Genomic DNA, 24,409 nt, shown 5'->3' with positions numbered 1-24,409 from the left:
AAAGGTTCATTAAAATTCACCACTGATAAGTGTCAAAGGATACTAATCCATTGATGCCTCCCTGAAACTTTTTGAATTAAGGAAGGAGAAGGAGTAAAATGGGTTTATTACAACCCTTTTGAAACAAAAGAGAATTCAATTATCATCTTCATCATGCTTGGCTACAGAGGCAGCAGTCCTTAATCCTATTTATTAGCTCTAAAAGATACCATCACAGAGTTTAGCTGCTAGGATGGGAGATATATTTATATATTTATGTATTAATCCTTTTCAGGATAACTATTCTTCCACATGGGAGCCTGCGAATCCTGAATGCTTCGAAGTCTGATGAAGGACGGTACTTATGCCAAGGTGTAAATGTATTTGGTTCTGCAGAAATCATTGCATCAGTATCTGTTAAAGGTATGAAAAAATACTTTGATGATCATGATGATTTCTCTTTACTAATATTTCATTATTGCTTAGAAGCCCCAGCCAACCATAAAACAGCATTGTACAAGAATTTCCAACAAGCTAGGAGGGCTAACCTCCATCTGGTCAAACATCGTATTCCTGCATCAATTGCATACTGCAGCTGTTATATCGTAGATGTATATCAGAAGAATTAGTATATATATTAAATCTCTCAGATTATAAATAATTCTGTAAGTAAAAGAGTCAATATCCCTTTTAACATATTTCAGCTGTGGGAACTCTTACCCCTACCTCTTTCTCCAGGGAACAAAGCTTAGTATTAAAGTAATAATTGCATCAATATAAAATCTAAGGAAAGATAGTTCCTTAGAACATTAATAGTAATCTAATCACTCAGTTGCAATTAATTTCTAAATCAAATTTTGTCACTTTTCAGCTGAATTCTTATATCATCATAGGTTTTGGTTTTAGGTGTTCAAGCGTAGGTGTTCAAGACTTCATTTTTTAAGCTTCTTACTGTATCTAGTATGACTGGAAACATTCTTTTTTATTTTAAGTGACAAAACTGAGATTTTCATGCAATCACAAGACTCCAGGTGCTGCAACCTTAAAAAAAAAATTAATAGCTTTTTCTGGGACTAATAAAATAAATTAATTAATCCATCTCAAAAGTCCTATAGATTGTTGTTTACGAACCTGCCTCAATGCTTCCATGAAACTGGCTGTATCTTCTGTTCACCACTGTCATCTCTTAATGTGCATTGTGAATATATTTCAGTAGCTGACAATATGTATTTGAAACAAACAGTAAATATAAACTCTGAGTCGATTAAGCAGAACTCAATCATATTATTTTGGCCTTGCACTATAACTAAACTTCCATCTAAATCTTCCTAATCTTTCTATGTTTCAAGAACCTACAAGAATAGAGCTGACTCCCAAGAAGATAGAGTTAACGGTTGGAGAAAGCATTGTCCTCAGTTGCAAAGCCCTTCATGACAGCACACTAGATGTCACTTTCTATTGGACACTCAATGGTCAGCCAATAGATTTTGAAAAAGAAGGTGGACACTTTGAAAGCATCAAGGCAGTAAGTGACCATGCGTTTGTCATCTGTGGAAATCTGATAGAAATTTGCATGCTTTTACATGTCTCCCATTTACCAAATTCTGACCAAATTGAGAGATAACTTGTTTCACTAATGTTGGAAAGAAATGTTAGCTAGACTAGGTGCAAACTGCAGGTCACTAGAATTACTTCAAGTAGAAAATATCAAGAAGATATTAAATGTAAACTTATACATCTTATTATTAGTGAGGCATCTGATGATCTTTGTGAGGGTAAACAAAATAGTTTGGATCAAATTCTACTTACATTCTTCTGCTGATTTTAATATAGAAAGGATGCTGCTATATGCATTGATGTCTTTCTCATAGATAACATTGCTGTGAGAATGCACTCACCTCCCAGTGCTTTTTACTTGCCTAGCATATATTTTAATATCTGAATAGCTAAGAGTATACTTGATTTTCCAGCTCCCCTGCATGAGGTAGGTACTAGCTGTGCAACAGTTATTTAAGTCAATGAGAACCATATGGAAAAAAATAGGCATATCAATTTCAAATATTACCCTTTAATTAAAAAAAAATTATTATGATCAAACAGTATGATAAAGTAATTCAAACCCGTCCCATGTAAAATGGGTTGAACTTTTCCTAGTAGAAAGCAATTTCTTAACATGAACGAGTTTGGAAATAGAATTTACAGTCATTTAAATCAATCTTACACTAATGAAATGTAAATCAAATATCCATGCTATGTTAACAGAGAAAAATGAAGCTCACAAAGGTCAGGACATTTTAAAAGTTAATATATCTAATTTGAGCATAACTTAGCAAAGTTAACTTTGCATTAAAAATCTTGTCAGCTGCAATCAATTTATTCTTCTGCTTGCCTTTAGGAAGTCACACTATATTCACTTTGTGGTGTGGGGTTTCTTGTAAAATTTTATTTTACTTCAATAAATTTTTTAACTGAAAAACATTAATAAGGTATATCTTAGTGTGAAAGTTCCTAGCATATTTATCTTCATATAAGGAAGTCCAATACTCAAAATCCAGCACTAAATATATAGGAAGGAAAATGATTATTCTGTTTTGTTAACTTCAAGGGTAAAACTCTTTAATTCAAGTAAGTGTCCTGTGATTACAATTTAACATCAAGTCGTTTGCAAAAATTTGAAATCTAAAATGTATTACATGATTCCTTCAGTGCATTTCAGCGTCTACCGTGCTGAAGGGAAATTTTAATCATTGAGAAAAATCGTCAGGCTAGGAAATTTCCAAATTAATTCCTCCTATCAAAGTGAAGATAATTTAATATAATTCCATTTGTTTTATGAAAATAGGATTTTGTAGATTTTTCAACAAGAATTCTTCATCAATTTCATTTCTACCAGAGAAGGTCCTCAAGTTGATAGAAGTAAGGCTCATTCAAAGTGAGAACCTGGTAGATGACATACTGAGACTATTTTCAGGCAAATATTAATACAATACTCACTGAAATTACTCATTCCTTTTAGTGTCCTGATATGGCTAAAATTTTGCCAAGATCTAGTAGATTTAACTAGCTATTTTAGTATGAGTTTATGAGTTCCTTCTCACTGTGTTGCTAAAGAGTTGTTGCTACTTTACTAAGTGAAAGTAGTATTAATCATTCATGATGGAGTCAATGCTCAATGTCTAAAGGATTTTTTTAAAGTTGTTTATTAAGTAAAAATCTAGCATCTTCCTTTTTTTTTTCCCTAAAACATACTTTTTTACAAACAGTAAACTTCAGCTGATCAGAAAATAAAATCAGGCTGAAAAGAAGGCGTTGCATATTTTGCAAAAAAATGACAAACTTAGATCCTACTTTGTCACTGTTAAACCAGTATTGAAATAGTGAAATACTATGCAACTCTAAAGAAATACCGAAAGAAAGCATCAAACTACTTTTAGACTGGACTAACTTCATTTGCCTTTACAAAATTGCTCACACAAGAGATGGTCAGGCCATGCTTCATTTCCTTGCATTCCTAACTCATTTAAATTTCAAGGTATTTATTTTCTGGTTGTATTGGGTTTGTGTGGCAAGGTTTGGGTAGCAGGGGGGCTATAGGGGTGGCTTCTGTGAGAAGCTTCAAGAAGCTTCCCCCATGTCCAATTGAGCCAATGCCAGTTGGCTCCAAGATGGACCCGCCGCTGGCCAAGACTGAGCCCATCAGCGATAGTGGTAGCACCTCTGGGATAACGTAGTTAAGAAGGGGAAAAAGTTACTATGCAGCAGCAATTGCAGCCAGAGAAAGGAGTAAGAATATGTGAGAGGAACAGCCCTGCAGACACCAAGGTCAGTGAAGAAGGAGGAGGAGGAGGTGCTCCAGGAGCTGGAACAGAGATTCCCCTGTAGCCCGTGGTGCAGCCCATGGTGGAGCAGGCTGTGCCCCTGCAGCCCCATGGAGGCCCACAGGGGAGCAGAGATCCACCTGCAGCCCATGGAGGACCCCACGCCAGGGCAGGTGGATGCCTAAGGAGGCTGTAGCCCATGGAGGGCCCACGCTGGGGCAGTCTCCAGGCAGTACCTGTGGCTCTGTGGAGAGAGGAGCCCAAGCTGGAGCAGGTTTGCTGGCAGGGATTGTGACCCCACAGGGGACCCACACTGAAGCAGTCTGTTCCTAAGGGACTGCACCCTGTGGAAGGGACCCACACTGAAGCAGTTTGTGGAGAACTCCCCATGCTGGGGAAGGGAAGAGAGTGAGGAGGAAGAAATGGCAAAAACAATGTGTCATGAACTGACCACAACCCCCATTCCCTGTCCCCCTCTGCCACATGGCAGGAGGAGGTAGAGAAAATTTGGAGTGAAGTTGAGCCCAGACAGGGAGGGGTAGGGACAAGGTGTTTTAAGATTTGGGTTTATTTCCCATTATCCTACTCTGATTTGATTGGTAATAAATTAAATTAATTTCCCCAAGTCAAGTCTGTTTTGCCCGTGACGGTAATTGCTGAGTGATCTCCCTGTCCTTATCTCGACCCAGGAGCCTTTCGTTATATTTTCCCTCCCCTGTCCAGCTGAGGAGGGGAGCAACAGAGTGGTTTTGGTGAGCACCTGGCCTCTAGCCAGGGTTAACCCACCAAACTGGTTTTCACTCTAAAGAGAGAGTGGAAGAGTAGTCCTGGGTCAACTGAAAGAGCGTTGAAAATACCTGTTAACATGTTACAGGCAGGGTAGGTTGGGGAACACTCCTTTTCAGAACAGAGATACCAAAACATGATCCTGTTAGGACAATCCTCACTGAAATGTTTTGACTACTGTAGGAAATATAATATGACACATCCTTCTCCCTCTTTGAAAGTAGTAGTTAAAATACACCTAGATCTCCATTCACCAAAAGTCATGTCTTGATTTTTACATTGTCCTGAAATGAAGATGAATCAGTTGGGAGAAGCCAAACTTGAAGATAGTGATTGTGGTAATACAGTAATATTTTTGTGTTTTGACACAAAATCTTTAATTCCCATAACTACTCATTTGTCAAATGATGTCAATTGTATCTCGCTATCATTTCTGTTAACCACATAAGTATGTGAAATTAATCACAAGGGTGAAAATGTATTTCTTTACTTCACTAAAACCTAAAGCATGACCAAGTACTAAGGGAAAATAAGGTGAAATAAAACTCTTCTGTTTTTTCCTGTCATGTAATCTCCTTTAGCCTATCCGGTTTCAAAGGAGTGATACACAATGTGATAAAGACACAGATTTAAGAATGCAGAGAAAAAAGAACTTGAGAACTTGAAATCTAGTAGAATCCCATCTATATTCCTTACTTTGCATTTCTGAATGATTTTTTTTTAAATTGCATGAGTTGACCCCGAACAAAATTCTTTTTAGTGTAGTACATTTTAGAAAAATACCCTTTGTGTGCCCGAAGTTATAGAATTATACATCCATTTTATTCTGCACACACTGATACTTCATCAGATAAAAAAAAAAATGTTCAAATTTATTTGGGTTTTGTTTATTTGTTTGAAAGCCTGACAAATTGAACATTATTTGAATGGGTTTTGTTAATAACAAAACCGTTGTCAACCTCTCACCACTGGTTACATTGCTCATACTTTCACTGTGGCAAATCCAGGTGTTAAGTATGATAAATATTCTGATGCTTAATGCAGTATTATAAAAGCTGTCACCAAAGTAACGTTTATTTGGGCTGTAGATAAATTTCCACTTGGTAAAATTTTATGCTTCCTAGTTATTACAATTAAAGGGAAAAGGAAAAGCTTCTCTTAATAATACATATCGCTTTGCTTGGTTTTAAATTATATCTGTACCTTTTGCACCAAAAAAAAAAAAAGTGTTACCGTTTTTCATACTGAGAACGAATTTTTATACAAATTGAAGATGGTTTTGCTGTTATTTACTAAGCTATCAAGGATTTAGTACCTACAGCAATTTATGTTCCTTAGGGACTTGCCTGGTAAGAGTATAGGTGTGGTAAGGATGTTAAGTTGAACAAAGCTATGCATGAAGGGAATATTAAGGAAAGGAGACCGAACTCCACCGGAGTGACAGCTGCAGACTGCACTCTAGGAAAGGAAAACATTCCAAATGTTGCGTATGCATAACTTCACAGTACATTTGGTAGCAGAACAATAATGCAAAGAGTTACATATATCCAGAATCCTTTGGCTTTAGAAAAGTCTTACTTTGTCTACCAAAAGTCTCAATAACATTTCAGGGTCTGTGAGTGACAGTCTGTGTAGTCAATAGAAACAATTTCACATGGAAGTCTGAATTGCCAAGATTTCCTTCTAGCAACTCCTGTGAGTATTAGAGCACAGAAAATATAGACCTACTTGCTTTTCTTAGAGTAACTTTGATTTTCTGTCCTTTGTGTCAAATCCAGAAGTCCTGTTCAAAATTCTATTCAGAATTTTCATTTCTAAGATCTCCACTGACCTTAATTTTGACCTGCAGGTATCTCTTTTCTAGCTAAAGACATCTGATTTTGCAAGCAGATTTTCATCCAGCTATCGTCATTCCAACTCTGTGTTTGAAAGCTGATACTGTTTTTATTGCAGCCAAGCAAAATGATTCATTGTGGTTATCCACAGACTGGTAAGCAGCAGCATTGCTCTTAGTGTTCCTCACCTTGACCTGCATGAGTACCTTTCAGACTCAGGAAAGTGATTTAGTCTCAATATCTTCTTGGTCTTTGATCTTAACTGAACCTGCCACATTGGGAAGCAATAAGCACAACTTGTCATGTTATATTTTACAGTGGTCATTTGTTCACATGGAAGTGAATTGAAATCTACTGTTTCACTTAGAAAAGGCTGGACAGTACATTAACTATTGTCTAGCACTGGAGACTTCAATCTGATAACCTAGAATCTGTAAGAGAGAAAACTTTGCACCTTTTCTTGCATTTTCAGGTCTTTCCTTAGTTTGTTACAGTACTTTGATAATATTTTAGAAGTTAAGATTAAAATTTCCTAGGCATTTTCTAAATAGGCAGCACTAAGTTCTACACTACATGGAGTCAATTAAAACAGCAGGCTGTTAATAATAATGTCTTTCCTCTTTATTGGACATAAAATCAAATAAGGCTAATTAAATAAGGGTTTTATTTAACACCCTCCCTCCTCCTCACACTGATGAAAACAGCAATAGTTGTCAAAAGACTTGTAGGTGATATGTGCTCTATGCACAGAGAATTTCTATTCAGGGTAATGCTGCTGTATCAACCTCATTGCTATCAATTTGTTTCACTGTTTGTCACAATACTTTCCTGCTGATGAAAGAGGCTGAACACAGCCATTACTGTCAGCTCAAATCTCCAGATATTCCAGCCCTATGGTCATTACCAGGTTTTGCCCATTTGTCACACTACAGCAGTTAAATACTTGAGTGATCAGAAGCAGTTTCAAAATTAAAAATTTATCTTGTCTTTTGGTAACATACGTTTCTTGTAAACTATTAAAGGTGCAAAACGGAATAAGGATTTCTGGTCAAAAGCTTTTGAAATGCATGTTTTATGACCAAAATCTGAACACAATGAAGACCGTGGTCTAATACTGCACCTTGCCACATGTTGCCTCCAGGATATAAACAGTCCCAGTGAACTGATTGAATTTATAGACATACCTGCATGGTGTGTTAGAACAGGATGCTCTGAACTTTTCCTAGAAGCAAACAAGCATGTAAACTGGTGCACCCACGTGCTGCTTGTGGCTTCGGCTACGAATAGAGAGCAAGGGACAGAGATTGTAAGCAACATCTCCCCTATTGAATTTTACTTTGGAGAAAGAAGATAACTGAGCATTTTGGAAAATGTGAGTCTCTTAACATTCCTGAATACCAATTACTATTAAAAAATGATTGTAATAAAAAAAAAAGTCATGAAATATAGTCAAGAAACATTCTAAAGAGAAAAGTCTTGGTGTAAATAAAAGATATTTCAAGACAGTCCATTCCTTCCCCTGTTTACTTGCAGCTGATGTATCATTTAATTTCTTGTCATAATGTTAACCTGGGTTATAAAAGCACAGCTGATGGTTTGAACACCTGATCAACATCAGACTTTCTAATGCTAAGGCCTTCTCTTTGCAGCTCTACTGTCTATTTTTCTCTTGCATCTCTGCAGTCTTTCCTGAGCTGTTGTGGCAGTGTTTTCCAGAGCCTTCCTGGCAGTGTTTCTCTCTTCAGTTCTTACACTGCTGATCTCCTGGTTTTGTTCTCCTGGCCTTGCACCTGCAAACCCCATTCCTGTTGTTATGGTGGGATCTCATGAGAAGAAGCTCCCACCAGCCTGAAATTCGCCCCTTCTTCCTGCCTTCTTTCTTTGGCTCTTGTTTTGTAAACCAAGCCACAGGGTGCAGTTAAGTAGATAATGGTCATGTAAATACTTAATAAATATTTTCCAACAATATACATACTCAGAAGCTTAATAATCAATCACTGTGCAACAAATGCTCTTGATTAATATATTCTAATCAACTTTAACATATAGGAAGTTTGAATAGGTCCTAAAGAAAAGGTTACAAAACTGAGGGGAAAAAAGGCCAAAAGTAATCCTTGTCGTCATCTTCCTCATCATCACCTACTGCACTGAAGAGAGTGTCAAGAGGAGAACAGCTGCCAGGAAGATATTTCCATTTTCTTTTTTTCTCTCTCTCTCCATTGCCTTTTTCAATTCTCACTCAGGCACCTTTCTTTGATAGAGCTGATGTGTGCCATCATCTACGGACCCTGCTAATAAATCTCTGTTCATCTAAGACTGTCACAACATTCTTCGTGCAGCACACAGATGAAATCCCATTCACATGTCTGCTTTTCATGCTTCCTATTTTGATGTCTTCTCAAAATGGCACAGCTGTCCAAGATAGGTTTTGCTTTAGTTTCTGTCATCTTCATCCATCACTATCACCACCCTCCCACTGAAGTCATATGTGTAGCTCTGTGATCTCTTTTTCTGTCTTTCTGCTTCTTCAAACAGGAGCGGAGGTACCCTGTAGGATTTGATCTTTTTTCTCCTGGTAATAACAACTCAGATACAGAACATGAATTTTGCAACATGAGTGTAGTGGACCTCTCTGTCTTGAATTTTGCCATTTCATATCCTCTCTTTTTTTCCTCATTCCTTCCTATTTTCAATACTTTTTCTATGTTTTCTTTAATCCCTAGATTTCACAAAACTACCCCAGTACATTTCATAATACCTGACATCTGATACTCATTTAACTTCATCTCTTCCTCTGCCTTCTCTCAATAAAATGAATCAAATTCATTTGCAGCAATTCAAGCAGCACTTTAATGTCCTCCCTACTAACTCCCAAAACCCTAATGCTCTCTGGCATCCTCTCCCAACCACCAGTGCTCACCCAAAACAACTGTTTTCATTGTTCTTGCTTTCTTTATGCAAACTGCTCAAAAATACTGCCATTGGAAGGGTCCACGCCTCCTATGGATAATTCTTATGGATCTACAAGCCTGAAAACCTTGGAAACTATCTTTTTTACTTATAGATGGGGAAAATGCCGCATGTATTGCCAGGTATCCCTCAGTCAACCTACATCAACCTGGATGCTACTATACTACAATTATTATACTACCACATGCCATTAATCACAACAAAACCAATAACAATAATTTAATCTTCTTTATTCTAAACGTCCTTATATGATTAAAAGACACAACTCAGAATTTTCCATTATCACTATATGAACAGAGAAATTTGCTGCTTTTTAACAGATTAAATATGTGAAATTTGTAAACATCATAAGCAGTAAACAGGCAAGTGGTTGATATATTCAAACCTGAGAATTTGCATGAAATGGCACTTAAATTGCCCTAAATGTATTATGAACAGAAGCTGGCTTGAAGCCAACAATCCATCATAATGCACATATAAATTGTCAGCTTAATTTAAAAGAACTTTATTGTATTTCTGTTTTTCACTTTCTGTTGATGGTACAAAGCTAACATTGCCATGAGGTTATTCTGTAAGATCATTAGTTTGCTTTAGATAAATTCACCAGAAATAAACTCTGTTACTAATCAAATATGTCAAACAATCAAGATTCTTCTGTGAAATCATTTTTCAATTTAATCTGACTGTATTTCATTAATAAAGGCAATTTTGCTAAATCAAATATGTGAGTCAGGAATTCATGTAACTTATGTGTTATCTGTAAAAACACCCATATATTTTAAATAATCATTTAAGCTGAATAAGATAGCATTAACAACTCAGGTCATTCTTGTTTAGGATCAAATCTTAGTCCCATTTAATTATAGACCATTGTTCTACTGTTCTCAGTTTATACAGATATGACCTTACAAAATGTTTAGATACTTTACAGGCTTTTTGTACCTCCCAACCATTCTCTTCTGTGTAGAAACCACTTTGTAGGAAAGCATCTTCACCTCTTATTGTTAAGAGATTTAGATGGCAGCCAGCAAGCCTCTGTAAACCCGTGTAGTCATAGCAAAGAAAGGACTCAAACACCCCATAGACTTTCATCATAAATGTTTTCCTGCAATGGCAGTCAGTGTTTGCCCACTCTTTTTTCCAGTTGATTTAAGCTTTTGTTGAATCACGGTCATTTATAATAGTCTCACTGCCCTTTTTAGTCATATTCTTCCCAAGCAGAGAGACAATTTTCACTGCATGTTGTCCAGACTAAGTTCCTAATCTGGATCCTCGGTACAATAACAGGCAGCCTTTCTAGACCCCAGGCCTTTACAGTTCAGCAGTTGAGAGCTGCGAGTCTCCACATCATCTCTATTGACTACCCAGTACTTTGAACTTCCTTGCCTTTTTGTCTCTCTTTCCAAGATAAACCAGAGCTATGTTCACAGAAGCACAGTTGGAGTGTGGAAGGGAAATATTGCAATTAATGTGGTAAATGAGCAGCATTAAAAACAGATTAAATGAAAGCTAGGATTGATATAATGACAAGATAATACTTTAAGGTTCTTAACTTTCATATGTATTTTCCACATATGATTCTGTAGTTTGAACATATGTGATAAACTGTGTAATAATGAAATCAACACTTAATTCTTCCATGGAAGAGGTAGGGGGAAGTAAACAAGAGACTTGCTAGATGCCCCCAACATAAGAAGGACATGAACCAGTTGGAGAAGGTCCAGAGGAGGGCCAGGAAGATGATCAGAGGGCTGGAGCACCTTTCCTATGAGGACAGGCTGAGAGAGTTGGGGCTGTTCAGCCTGGAGAAGAGGAGGCTCCAGGGAGACCTTATAGCGGTCTTCTAGTACCTCAAGGGGGCCTACAGAAAAGATGGGGAGAGACTGTTCAGTAGGGCCTGTTGTGATAGGATGAGGGGTAATGGTTTCAAAATAGAGGGAGGTAGATTTAGATTAGATATTAGGAAAAAAAATTTTTACAATGAGGGTTGTAGAACACTGGAACAGGTTGCCCAGAGAGGTGGTGGAAGCCCCATCCCTGGAAACGTTCAAGGCCAGGCTGGATGAGACTCTGAGCAACCTGATCTAGTTGGGGATGTACCTGCTTCTTGTAGGGCGGTTGGACTACATGACCTTTGAAGGTCCCTTCTTACTCTAACCATTCTATGATTCTATGATTCTGTTTTAAAAGCGCTCTACGATGTAACTGTGAGCTCCATTTCAAATGCAGGCAGATTGTTCTTCTGCAAAGCCTTCAAAAGAAAAGGCAGGATACCAAATAAACCACCTTGGCTTAGAGATAAAAACTCAGCAAATGAATGGACAGATTAACAGGCAGGTTTCCTAGCAACCAGCTCAGGATAGTGAACTTGGTCTCACAGGAAGAATAAGTGTAATACTCTTCACTTAAGGAACCATATGTAAAAGTTATTTTGCTGCAGAGCAACTCACAACCTCTTAGGATTTATGAAATGGAAAGGAAAAAAATCCACATACATCTTCCTTTCCGTAGGATGCGGGATAGCTGGAGAAGTACTAATTCACAATTCACCAACAGGAAGTACTCTGCAAGTTGGCTTTTTTCCTCCTCCCTGCAAATCTCCAGGACAATGGGTGAAAAAGACAAATCCAACAAGGTGATTCTCATTGAGTAAAGAATCCATATCACATGCTGCTGGGAGCCTTTTTGAATTTGAGGAAGTACCTCTGCATCACAAGCAAATGTTACATATAGGTGGTACTGATTCTTGTGAAAAACAACTTCAAGCAATACCTTACAGGTAAAGCTGATTAGATACATTGCACATACGTACATACAACTATGACCTCAGATAACTTGCCACACTGGAGGAGACAGTACAATAGATTGACAAAACACTCAGCACTGGAGCCCCCCAGAACTTGATGAATGGGATACTCTGGAGCTTAGTATAAATTATACAATAATTTGCTGTCCTAGAAAGAACTGTTGATCATGACAGACAACATTAATATTTGCATTATTAGTATTTGTTTGCTGCTTAGTGAAGACTGGGAGTCAGTTCAGTGTTACAGTAGGTCCATAGCTGACATTAGCCTTGAAGGTTACATGTAGCTTTTCTTAAAATTATTAGAAGTTGGCTGTTAAATATATCTAGATTTTTTGTTTGTTTGTGTTTCTTTTTAAGCCTTGACTTCAGTAAAGTACAAGATATATTCCATACAGTAGAAGCTTACACTGAACAAATAGAATTACTTGATACTTGGCAAAATGGATAATATATGATATTCAGAACACCAAGAAATGTAGATGTTTCTAATAAAATGGTTGTTTGAAATAGCTCACTTATTGCAAAATTTGCTCTGTCACAGAAAAGCAGCTTTCAAAAATGTCCGCATAATAAAGTGGAAATTTAGATGTAGACAAATAAATTTAAACATCCCTAATTTCAGTTTCGAATAATATAGGGACTACATTGTCATAGATCAGTCAGCTGATATGCTGTTCTAACTCATGTTAGTGCAGATGAGAGATCTTTCTATGCTGTTTGCAGCTGCATCACTTGGTTTTTGTCTTCCCCAAAGGGGAGGATATGTCTGCTTCGCCTGAAGGATTATGTCTTTTTCCACTGAGAGAAAACTAAAAGCAGAAGACAAGGTTTCTGACCTTAGATGCTGTTCTTAATGGAGTCTCTGCTGCATTCCTACTTAGCAGGTTTTTTTAAACTGGATTTTAATTGCTCAAATTTAAACAGCAGCTGCAATGACATGGTGTGATTTTCTTAAGATTTGGAAGACCAACGCTTCAGTTTGATCCCTAAGCCTTGTTATGGTCTTGAACCTCATTACAGGATAAACCAATCAACTAAATAATCTATCTTCCAAGACTTACACTAATAAAAAGCAAAGACAAGAACAAAAAAAAAAAAAAAGAAGGTAAAAAAAAGATCTTGAACCACTGATATTGTAGCATCTTTAGTTTCAACTTCTCAATGTTTTTAATCCATTCAAAAACTCTGATCCACTGTCACATATGTCCGGTGTTTAGCCTCACCTTCTTCTTCAGCTTTGCTCCAGGTTCAGGGGGCTTTAAGGACAAAGCTGATTTTCAGTATAGATAAAATGGTGACTATTTAGACATTTCTGTATTGACAGTAATTAAAAAACTCATTCAAGTGTAAGGGACTCTCTATACTGACCACTACAAGGTATATAATGAAGCTGCTATTATGGCCCATTACTCCTATTTTTAACGCCTTTCCTACTTAAAGAATTCCTTTCATTCCAAATTACGAGGGCAGCTTTAGGAGCAAAATGAAATAATCTTCACATTGCAGTGGCTGAGAATGACAACAGCAGCAGCATTTGCCTCACATACTGTTCCCACATGTTGAAAAACCTTTGTATAAAACCAGGATAAAATCTAGAAGAATACTTACAATTATGCAGCATTTACCCCCGATAATATGTTAAGCATTGTCAAACATTTTTTTTCTAAAATTTCTATATTGCATAGAACAGTACAGTCCATAAAATTCATAAAAATCACTTTACAAATACCACTGAATAGCAAATAATACAGTATTTTTTAGAGGTCCTGGTCAAACATAGCTCCTACTTACCTAAATGGAAGTTAAAATGTCTGATAATTTCTCATGATCGAGAAGCTAATGTCTGAGCATATATCCATCTGTATTAAACATGGTGAGTTTAATTTATTTCCACTCACACATCCTGAGCAATATTGGCTGCATATCCTGTTACGCTGTAATAAATGTTAGTGTTTCATGGGGATCTAGTGTACTGCACTGCTCTCCACTTAGAACAATGATTCTTTCAATTGCTGCTTGTTTGCCCAGTTACATAGATGTGTAGATGAAATACATCTATTTTTCCTGATAAGAATATTAGGATTCACACAGTCATGAACCCTCTGGAAGTTAGAGTGACAGCCAAGATTTTTAACAGCTCCTGAGCAATGAAACCAGACAGTTGCTATCCGTTATTCTTTTCCTCCCACTTAACAACAAAACACACGTTAAATGTAAATTACCCTCAAGAGATTACAAATGTGGACTGATTCTGGTCTTATCCTTCTAATAACTAAGGCTTTATACCACAATCACTAATCACCTTGAGCAACCCGTGTTTCAATGGCTAGTAAATGCTGCTGTGATAGACAACTTAAAAAAATTTGTATCCTGAAGTTGACTCCTGGTAGAAACAGAAACATGTGCTCTTCTTTTGCATTTAGAGCTACAGAGTACTCAGATATTCTTTTGCATTGCTATGGTTTCTGATATGCCAGAGTGAAAATATAGGAATTGCATTATGGCCTGACTAGTCTGAGTATCTTCCCTCTAGCAACATCATTAATGAGGCCGCTTCAGAAGGCAAAACACTATCATTGTATTCACACTCCTAGAACTACAAGGTTATTAAGCTATAGATCATGCCCACATTCACTTTGGTCTAGTGGCAGCCTTGATGTCCCATCCCTCTTTCCCTTCCTTGCATGTGAATATGCTTTGGTAAAGATTTTGCCTTGGTGTATATGGATTATTACAATAAGTTCAGTTCCAAAAATGCAAATGAAGGGAAGATTGGCTAAGAAAGTGTGCCAAGATGTGCAGAAAAGGAACTCTTCTGCCTAAAAAGAAGAAACTGAATCATAGAAGATTGCATCTTGGAACCATTCCTATTTGATTTTGTCTCTAATGACCTTGACATAAGAGATAAAAATATGCATATGCCAATTATATAGTACAAAATTGAACATATTACCAATATTGCAGCTGATTAAAATAACAGACAAGAAATGTAATACTTCAAAGCACAAAGTCATGCACATATGGATGACTAGTTATAAGTGGGAGCTCATAGCTTGCAAGTCATTGAGATTGGAGTGCACCCCGTCGACCTGCTGGTAGTGCTTCTTTTGATGCAGCCCAGGATAGGATTCTATAATTCTATGATATAATATATTTCATATATCTATAGTATTATATAAACTGTATATAATATAATGGTGAATAATAGAATAATATAATAATGATTTATGTAATAAAGCAATATTTTTTATCATTACACATTATAAATTATATATTATTGCCTGCATAATTATTAAAATTATGTGTTATATATTGTTTAATATATATTATATATTACATAATTATATCCAAAATATTAGTTATATGTGACTGATAATATAATGTTATGCAAACTCAGCATTAATGCTGAAAAAACTCAACATGTTAGGTTCACATATTGTACAAAGGAGCAATGATAAGGAAATGTAGATGTATTTGCAGGACATTTATCTATTCTGGGTTAATATGTTTAAATTATTTCCATTTGAGTACTAAGAGGAAAAAAAGTGCTTTAAAAGGAACAAAAATACTTATGGTAATTTGCTAAAATTGTTGATTCTTGCATTAAATCAAAAAGTTGCAAGCATTTTTAGAGCGCAGAACTGAGAAAGTAAACAGCAATTGCTACACCATGTGGTCAGGGTGGCTTTTGCTCACGCTTACATATTTTTTCCCTGAGTAGTAACAATATTAAATCAACAATATCTACAGATATGGGGGCTCACTAAATCTGATGGAACAACATTTATTGACCCCAGTAATTTTGGATATAACAATGATTTCGCACATGCAAAATTTAATATTATCACTTGAATTTATGATATAATACAGAGATTCTTCACAAAAGTGATTTATCCTCCAAAAGGCTGTTCTCCTTTCTGATTTTATCTTTTCTGCTCATAATTTCAGGACATTGTAATTACCGTTGGCTAGAATACTAAAAAACAAAAATGTGAACTGATTCTCTGTCCACAGCCATCCAGGGACTGCATGTCTCAGATTTAAATATATAGAAATTTCAACAGGGAAAACAAAAATCTGTTCATATTTCCTCAATCGTATTTAGTATTAACTTCCCCTATGTTAATAAAAATCATTCAACATTATCTTTTAAGTTATCTTAATTTCATTAGATTAGAGGTACATACTCCAAATGTCACTGCATTGTACAGAAGAGAAAGAGGAAAAAAGAGCTCTGCATTTCTAAGACTTTTTAAATACAAAGGATTGCATCCAAAATATTTCTGTTCATCTTCTTAATGAATTTCCTTGTGCTAGTTTGGAATCATTTTCTTTGACCATGCAAATATGCACAGTGTGCTTTAAGCAAAGTCAAAGTTATTAAAAACCTGAAATCCTCTTCTTTAATCCCTATTAATAATTGTAGAAATGCAGTGTTCTGGTAATCTTCAAAAGAGGGTATTAGGGCACATAAATGTTGTACAATGAAAGCTGCAATCATTAGTTTCTCACATGGTCCAAAACATTCTCATGAACTACCTTCAACACAGATTGACTGAATTTTAAACTGGCACTTCATCCTTGTTTCAGCAAGCATCCTCTGCGGATTTAATGATCAGGAACATCCTCCTGATCCATGCTGGGAGATACGGCTGCAGGGTTCAGACCGCAGCGGACACAGTGTCAGACGAGACGGAACTGCTTGTTCGAGGTGAGTACGCTCGCGGTGTCACCTGAAAACACAATCACCAGAAACTATTGTCCTGGGGAATTTAAATATGTGCGCCTCAGGGACATCCATTCTGTGCATTATTCTTTGGGTTTTACACTTTGTTGAAAGCATTTGTGATTAACCTACTTGTCTTTGAAAGCGGTTTCACCATAAATGGATCTGCTGACATGTCAATGAAGACAGTTGGTTAATAGACATACAGTCTTAAGAGAGGTAATAGCCCAAAGAGTATTCCAGATTAGTTAAAATGTAGGCAATTATCATTCATAGGCCTATGTAAGGTAAGTATGATGGGTTTTGTGCTTTTTTATGTGATGCTTTACATTTTAACTTATGGCCAAGCCATTCTCTCAGGTGTAATGGTTTAGGAATATTCATTCCTTTCCTATGAGGAGGGACTATGCAGCGTTTTGGAAAATGATAGATATGAACAATAAACCAAAAAAACGCCCTAATATGGCAGGAATTTGTTTTTCTCACATGGAATAGTGACCACCATATTTTTACTGCATCTTTAGGCCCAGTCCTGTAATCTGTTGAGTTGCTTTACCTGCTGTTCAACGTTCCTGATTATGCACAGGAACACAAAGTTGTTGTCCTGCAGGATCTGACATCCTGTCTAGGACACCAGTTAGCTTACCGTAAGTGCATTCCCTTAAGCACCATAAATGCATTCCCTTAAGCAGAGTATTTCTGCATTCTGCACTTCTGTCTGTGTGCACACACGTGTGTTCAGTGCTTGATGGGAGCTGAGGAGTTACAGTCCACTTACCAGCATTACAACTAGTGGGTGCTGCTATGTCAAAATAGATGGATCTCTGCTAGATAGCACAGCGGGGTAACCTCACTGTGGATTATACAATTTTTAAAATAATAAATCAAGATAGAAATTTTATTAGTATTTTAAAAACCCCAGATTAAAAAAAAAATCAAAGCTATGCAGAGATTACAATCTTTAAAAAATATTTACTCTACTATATTCCACCACTTCTTTAGATTTTATATATTCATATCCATCACTTTTAAGACAAATATATGCTTTAAATGTTAAAGAATGTTTCTGGCTGTCTGCAGGGCTCTTCACATTTTGATGAAAGTAGCTACTAAATATTTCCATAAAGTCACTTTGAGGACCATCACATTTCCATGAGCTATGGCGCTATTAGGATGGTGGTATTCAGTTGCCTCAACATAGACACATAATGCCATTTTAGCTGCCTCATAAAATCTGAGTCATCTTTGTGGGTTACACAAGACCTCATGTATTACCTTTACCTCTTTCAGACAGGAGCTGGAGGCACTATGCATAGGCAAGGCAGTCTCAAATTTAATGCCATTGAACTTCTTAAGTGACAAAAATATCTTCACTTACTACTGCCTAGGACACTGCAGACTGGCTACAGAATTATTTTTTTAAGAATATCAGTTATGTAAATGAGTATTGAATTTGATGTAGAAAATAAGTGCTTCTCTGAGGAAGAGATTTGAGATGAAAAAAAAAAAGGCCATTGCAAGCAGTATCAGAATGTATGAATGTGGGTGTCTCATTACCATGCCACCTTGCTGATGAAATGAAAACTATGACTGCTTAATAATGGAATTTAAATTCAAATATACTTTGCTTAAAATGTTCTCCTTTTCTTGTTTCTATGATTGGATAATTATAGGACACCGTAAGAAATGTTTGCATCGCTTTAACAAAATACTTTTTATATTGTATGGCTGCTTTTGTCCTGATGTAAAATTCAGTTTTCATTAAATTATAAGATATGGTTGGTTTGCTGAAGTAGTTAATTTCCTTAAGATATCTTTAAAACTTATGCAAATGAGGGTAATAAGATCCTACAGTGTCAGTATTGCTTTCACCAAAAAATGTAGAATGGTTTTGTTTTGTATGGCAGAAAATGTTTAAAGTACATTCAGTGCAAAGTTGCTAATGATTGCTCTTTATAGACTTCAGCATTTCAGAACTCAAAAATATTTAGGAGAACCTAATCTCTCTCTCCTTATACTATTACAGGCATTTCATTTTCATTTCAGTATCTCTAATTCTTTTTTCTCCACCTATCTCAGTTTATAGAGTGCACTCAGTGGTCTGCAATTTGACACCATCTGATGATCCCAAATTGCAGCACTATTCGAGCTTCTTTAGGTTTAGCTTTTGGAGAAACAGGACATCGCTAAGGAGAAGAGACCAACAGCAACAGATATTTCAATTAATATTCCAGTAAACTCTGAAGAATTCCACCTGACAGAGGAAGCTGTCATCTATGAAGAAAACTCATTGTCACTCTGCACTAAATTCTGAAATCCAAAGCTGTATTATTCTTTATTTCCAGTATAGATTTTAGGTAAAATAACATCATTTTATTCATAGTACAAAACATCTTTGTGTTTTAAATGTTACAGCCCATGGTCAAGCTGAGATAGCAGAAGCTTTGTTATGAACTCTTAGAACTACTGACATGAGCGAAGTTCCAGCACATCCTTTTACTGACCTTAATCTCTCTCCTTTCGTCTCTGCAGAAAATGCCAGTCTTGAACAGTGATAATATCATACCAGCATAAAACAGCATTTCAATAATTAGTTATATTATAAGGCTCATCTGGTATTTTTAATATATCATTGCAATTTTTATTTTAAAAAAATCACTCTGCTTACACCATTTCTACAGGAAATAAATTGGACATAGCAAATTAATTAAATTAAAATAATCTAATTTTCTTTTCTTTAGATATTCATGAATATCAGAATTATTGATATTAGCAAACTGCCTAAACTTATGCTGATTTATGTGTTCAATTGCTGCATTGTTTTTAAGTCAAAGGATAATTTTCTTGAACTTTATTACAAAGGATTTGGAAGACAGCTCTACCTTGCTGCAGCCTCTTCAGATGGAGGAAAGAGAAACAAACTCTTTGCAAACTTCTATTGCTCATAACTAACACACGGATCTTCAACAGGCAGACATTCGCCTCTGTGTTTTCAGGCAATTGCGATATCTCAGTATTGTTTATTGTGGAGAATGCATGGACTATCCTTAAAACATATTTCTCTTTTTTGAAATCATACTTGCTAGCTGCTCTGTTGGAATATAGCCCAGGGAATTAATTGTGTCATTATTTTTGCCCTTGTTCTTCTTTGCCCTGCATTTTACAGTAGAAGTTAAATTCCAAGAATGTCACCAGCTAAAGAAAATCTGAAGAACAGAGAAAGAATAGTGCCAAGTGAATCTCAATTATTTTGAATCTAATTACTTTTAAGGAGGTAATTAACGTTACAAGAAGATTTCTGAATTTACAACGTGTACATATATGTGTGTGTGTGAATAAGAAAGGAAATTAAGACAGCAGCAAGTTTGTATTCTGCAACTTTCTATAAAAGGTTTATATATTTTTTCAAACCATTTTCAAATTCCTTCGCAGTTCTTGATTTTAGGTAAGTTGCAATGGAATACATGTTTAATGTTATTTACATAATGATTTATATCTGGTGAATCTCTTTCAGGAACCCTTCAAAACTATATATGAAAAGATACTCTAGACAATGTTTGGTCAAAACCAAGATTCAAGTCCCATCAGCCCTAGTACTCAAAACAAAACCTAAATACTTTTCTAAGTGCTTTGGAAATGTGATTAAATTATGTATGTTAAAGTGAGAAACAACTTTTTAGTGGTCCCTAGTAATTTCTCTGCTCCCAAAATGATGTTTTTCCAGAACAAGTTATTTATTTTCCCCTTTCTGTTTCATTTTTCTAATGTTACCAACAGTGTGAATCTCATTAGGAAGAGATGTTCTGCTGGCAGCTGGACCTGTCAGGCAGTACATTATCTTTCCAGCTTAGGTGTCTTGTATTTTAATCCTGGCATGGGCTATGAATGAGAAGTATTTCAGTAGGCTCATGATAGTCAACAGTGACCTTCAGAGGACTTCTGTCCTGATGTGCCTGACATCACCTGTTTATATTCAGGTAGGCTGCTACCTGACTTGCAAAAGTATTTCCTCTCTAAAATACGGTTCTACAAAACTCTATGTAATTCATCATCACACATTGTTCTTATTATTAAGTACCTGAAAAAATAAGTTATGATCTTTTATTCATCCATCTGAGATCCACCATCCCCTCCAGATACACATCTTGACTCTGTGGAAGTCCTTGGAGAGGTCCTTTACTCTCCGAGTATGGGGAGGGTGAGAGAGAGGATTCACCTCAAAGGCCAGAATTGATTTAAAGCGGAAGAGGCAACGCAAAACGCTTACAGCTCAGTTCAGTAACTGCAATGCTCACATATGAGGTAGGATATCTCTTTTCAGCTGTCTCGGACCCAGTGTCAGAATCACACTTGTCTCTCCTCAAGAGCATACCATAGCTGCAGGCAGTAGATTAGGTGGGATCAGGGTGCGTTCAACTCCCTTTTCAAGACAGAGTAGCCAAGAGCACAGAAGTGAGGAGACAAAACAAATGAGAGTCTGACTGTGTAGGGCACAATTTAGGGTGCATCCAGGACTCAAATATTTACTTCTTTTCTTGAGTTGTCTACTGCTCAAAAAATGAACATAGTCCTCAGGGGAACCACAGTCAGCAGCTTACACAGATACACTGAAGTGTGAAGGGGGAAAGCTAAATAACAGACATGTGTCCTCTGCACCGAATTTGCCCTCCAGCAGGGCAATGAGGCAGATAGTGGTAAAGCCTTAAATAACACTGCAAGATTTTCTGGAAGACAGTCATCAGTGCCCGTAGCAGCAGCAGAAGACATACAGGACAGGCTGATACAGCTCAAGCGCATCCAGAAGAGGAAACAGCTTTTCATGTAGTGTGGTAACTATACTGGCACCAGGCCCGCACAAATGTGCTGCTTCAGAGAAATCCCGCAAGAAGAATTATGTATATCTGATGGTCAAAGAAATAGTTTTACTGGAGTGAATGAATACAACAAAAATCATAGCTATAGACTTACATTCTTGACACCCAAGTCATTGCCGGATTTCACTTCATTTATGCCTTGTGTTGTTTGCTCACCCAAGGGAAATATGTGCAGAATAGCTGTTTGCCATGCAAACAAGCATGTTTACAGGAGAATATAGATATTTGCTACACAGTCAGCAAATGTTTGCACCAGCACATGAAGTCATCAGCCATTTACAAAGCAAAAGTGATCCATTATTTTTATGAATGTTAATGTCATTCTTGACATCAGTCCAAAAATAGTTTTCCCATGTGACGTGCTTTGTCTGGCTACCAGCCTTTATTTATCCACCCAGATCTTCAAATTTCAGTGAACATTAAGTAGCACAATAGCAGAATGTTTCAGCTTACCTGGTTTTCCATATATCATTGGCACACTGGTAGTTGAGCTGTCTCTATAATGATTTTTCACAAAGAAGATATTACCAAAGAAGATGGCTCTAATACAGAGTAAATATGCATGTTGTGTTCTGACACTGATGATACAGTGACAAACGTGGCTACCAAACACCCAGGTACCAGCCAGGAGGCTTGCATCTCACAGATGTCTCAGGTGATCTTGTAGCCAGCAATGTGTCAAGTTTCCTCAAGACAGTGCCTACTTGGTAAGTTAATTTTGTTTTTAAAGCCTGTCTTCCAAAAATGTCTTATTATGCTCTTATTTCCCTATTATTCTGTAGAAGTTTGAAGCAATCTGTGCATTTATATTTTAATGACAAGGGATATCTTCATGATTCTGTGCTTCAAGCATTTTTCAATGTTGAGAGATTTAAATCACTGAATACTTCTGTCATAAAAAGTGTTGACAGTGTGAAGGGGCTAACCTTTATTACCTTACATTGGTCCAATCAACTACTTTTTAAACACTTTGTGTTTATTTAATTTATCAGTACAAAATCAGTTACTCATAGACAGGGAGGTTTTGAAGAACACCAGCAGAACTCATATCTAGGAGCAGAAGCCTACTTCTTACATTCACTTTTGGCAAAAAGTATACCTTTGCTGTTGAAACACACAGTTTCTAACAGACTCATTTGAAGTGTTGTTTTGCCATAGGCTTCAATAAGAAAAAGCTTGAGTAAAGACTGTCCTACTTATTATATATTCCTTGCTCTTTCTTCTGCAAGTTTGGAGGGTTGGCTTAGAAAAGTGCCTGTACAGTTCAGCAAAGAAAAATAGTGAGTTTGGGACATCACATAGGAGTTAAACATGCTTTCACAAAGATCAGCATGGGGGTCCCTATAGCTTATTAAGAGTAGAGATCTGTTTCACCTGCTCTGGGTGGTGCCTCTGGTTCAGCAGCAGTTTCTGAGAACACCAGGGAGTTTCTTGGAGATTAGAGGATCACTGCAAAGCTTACCATGATACTGTTATCTCATGTGGATTGGACAGTGCTTCAAACATTTAGAACTGAGTGATTTTTCCTATATAAACCTCTATATTGTTAGCAACGACAGTGACACCATAATAATCAATGTAGATTATTTTTCAGTTATCCCTTTCTTACATCACTTTACTTTTTAGGATCATCATGACTGAGTTAGGAACATAAGGTTGTGAAGTAAAAGGATTTTTTTACATTTATGAGAGCTTCAGTGCCTACTCAACAGTAGCAACTCTCCAGTATTTAAATATTTATTTAATAAATGAAAGCTTTTTGTCATAATAAATTACTGGGTTCAGTAACTTTAAGTTGTCAAATAAATTCCATCATTTAAATCCTATTTGTAAATTATTCTTGCAAAGCTGGTTTACAATACGTTATACCCAAGAGAGTAAGTAGCATTGATTGCAAACTACTTAGACAGATGCTGGATGCTGCATTACACACTGCCTTACAACAGGCGACGGAGCAGCCAGCTCAAGTCCAAATTTCCAAACTTTCTTTCAGATTGCTCCACTTACTTGTTCTAGATACAGTGCAGACTGATCTCTGGTTTTGCAAAGGAGCAAAGGGTACTAATCCCAAAATGACTTATTCAGTGTTTGACTTTCTGCAATGTAAACAGCATAAAAACTGAAGCCTGTAGCAAATTTGACACCACAAGGTAATCAAGTCTGGGAGAGCATAGCAAAGAAAAAGACCATTTACTCTTTGCAAGGGAGCTACAGCAACACAGCAGCCAAATAAGTTTGCTCAAATTTTTAATTTGAGGTGCTAACAAAAAGTGTCATCTTCTGTAACAAAAAGAGGTCAAATAAAGAAAATGCAGATAAATTATTTCTGCATGTTTCCTTGCATTTATCAATGATCATGTAAAAGATTGTTTCAGCACATCTAGTAATTTTAATATTTATATATTTATACAAACATATTTTATGTATTATATATATTATGAAATATGTTTTAGGGAAAACTCAACAATAAATAATTTATTGGTCTCAGCTCTGTTACAAATACACCTATGCTCTCTAAGCATTAATACTGTCAACTTGGTTTCCAGTATCTCATTTGTCTATACTTAAGGATTTTAGTAGATTTAGATGCCAGATATTTTCTGGGTATTTGG

The 24,409-nt window shown here is 36.4% G+C and overlaps 1 protein-coding gene across 3 annotated transcripts in view; it reads left to right on the top strand.

Moving 5' to 3' along the window:
- The window catches only part of CNTN5 (contactin 5), a 674,955-nt gene that overhangs the window by 598,944 nt on the left and 51,602 nt on the right, over positions 1–24,409 (top strand). For all 3 annotated transcript variants that reach the window (XM_086739601.1, XM_086739602.1, XM_086739603.1), the window contains 3 exons: positions 275–402; positions 1,329–1,504; positions 16,788–16,908. In XM_086739601.1, coding sequence (XP_086595727.1) covers positions 275–402; positions 1,329–1,504; positions 16,788–16,908 — 425 coding nt within the window. The remainder of the gene's footprint in view (positions 1–274; positions 403–1,328; positions 1,505–16,787; positions 16,909–24,409) is intronic.

Source organism: Chlamydotis macqueenii, chromosome 1 (genome assembly GCF_036417535.1).
Source record: "Chlamydotis macqueenii isolate bChlMac1 chromosome 1, bChlMac1.mat, whole genome shotgun sequence".
Taxonomy (NCBI): Eukaryota; Metazoa; Chordata; class Aves; order Otidiformes; family Otididae; genus Chlamydotis; species Chlamydotis macqueenii.
The sequence above is the reverse complement of the archived record's forward strand: the minus strand, read 5'-3'. Positions and strand labels throughout refer to the sequence as shown.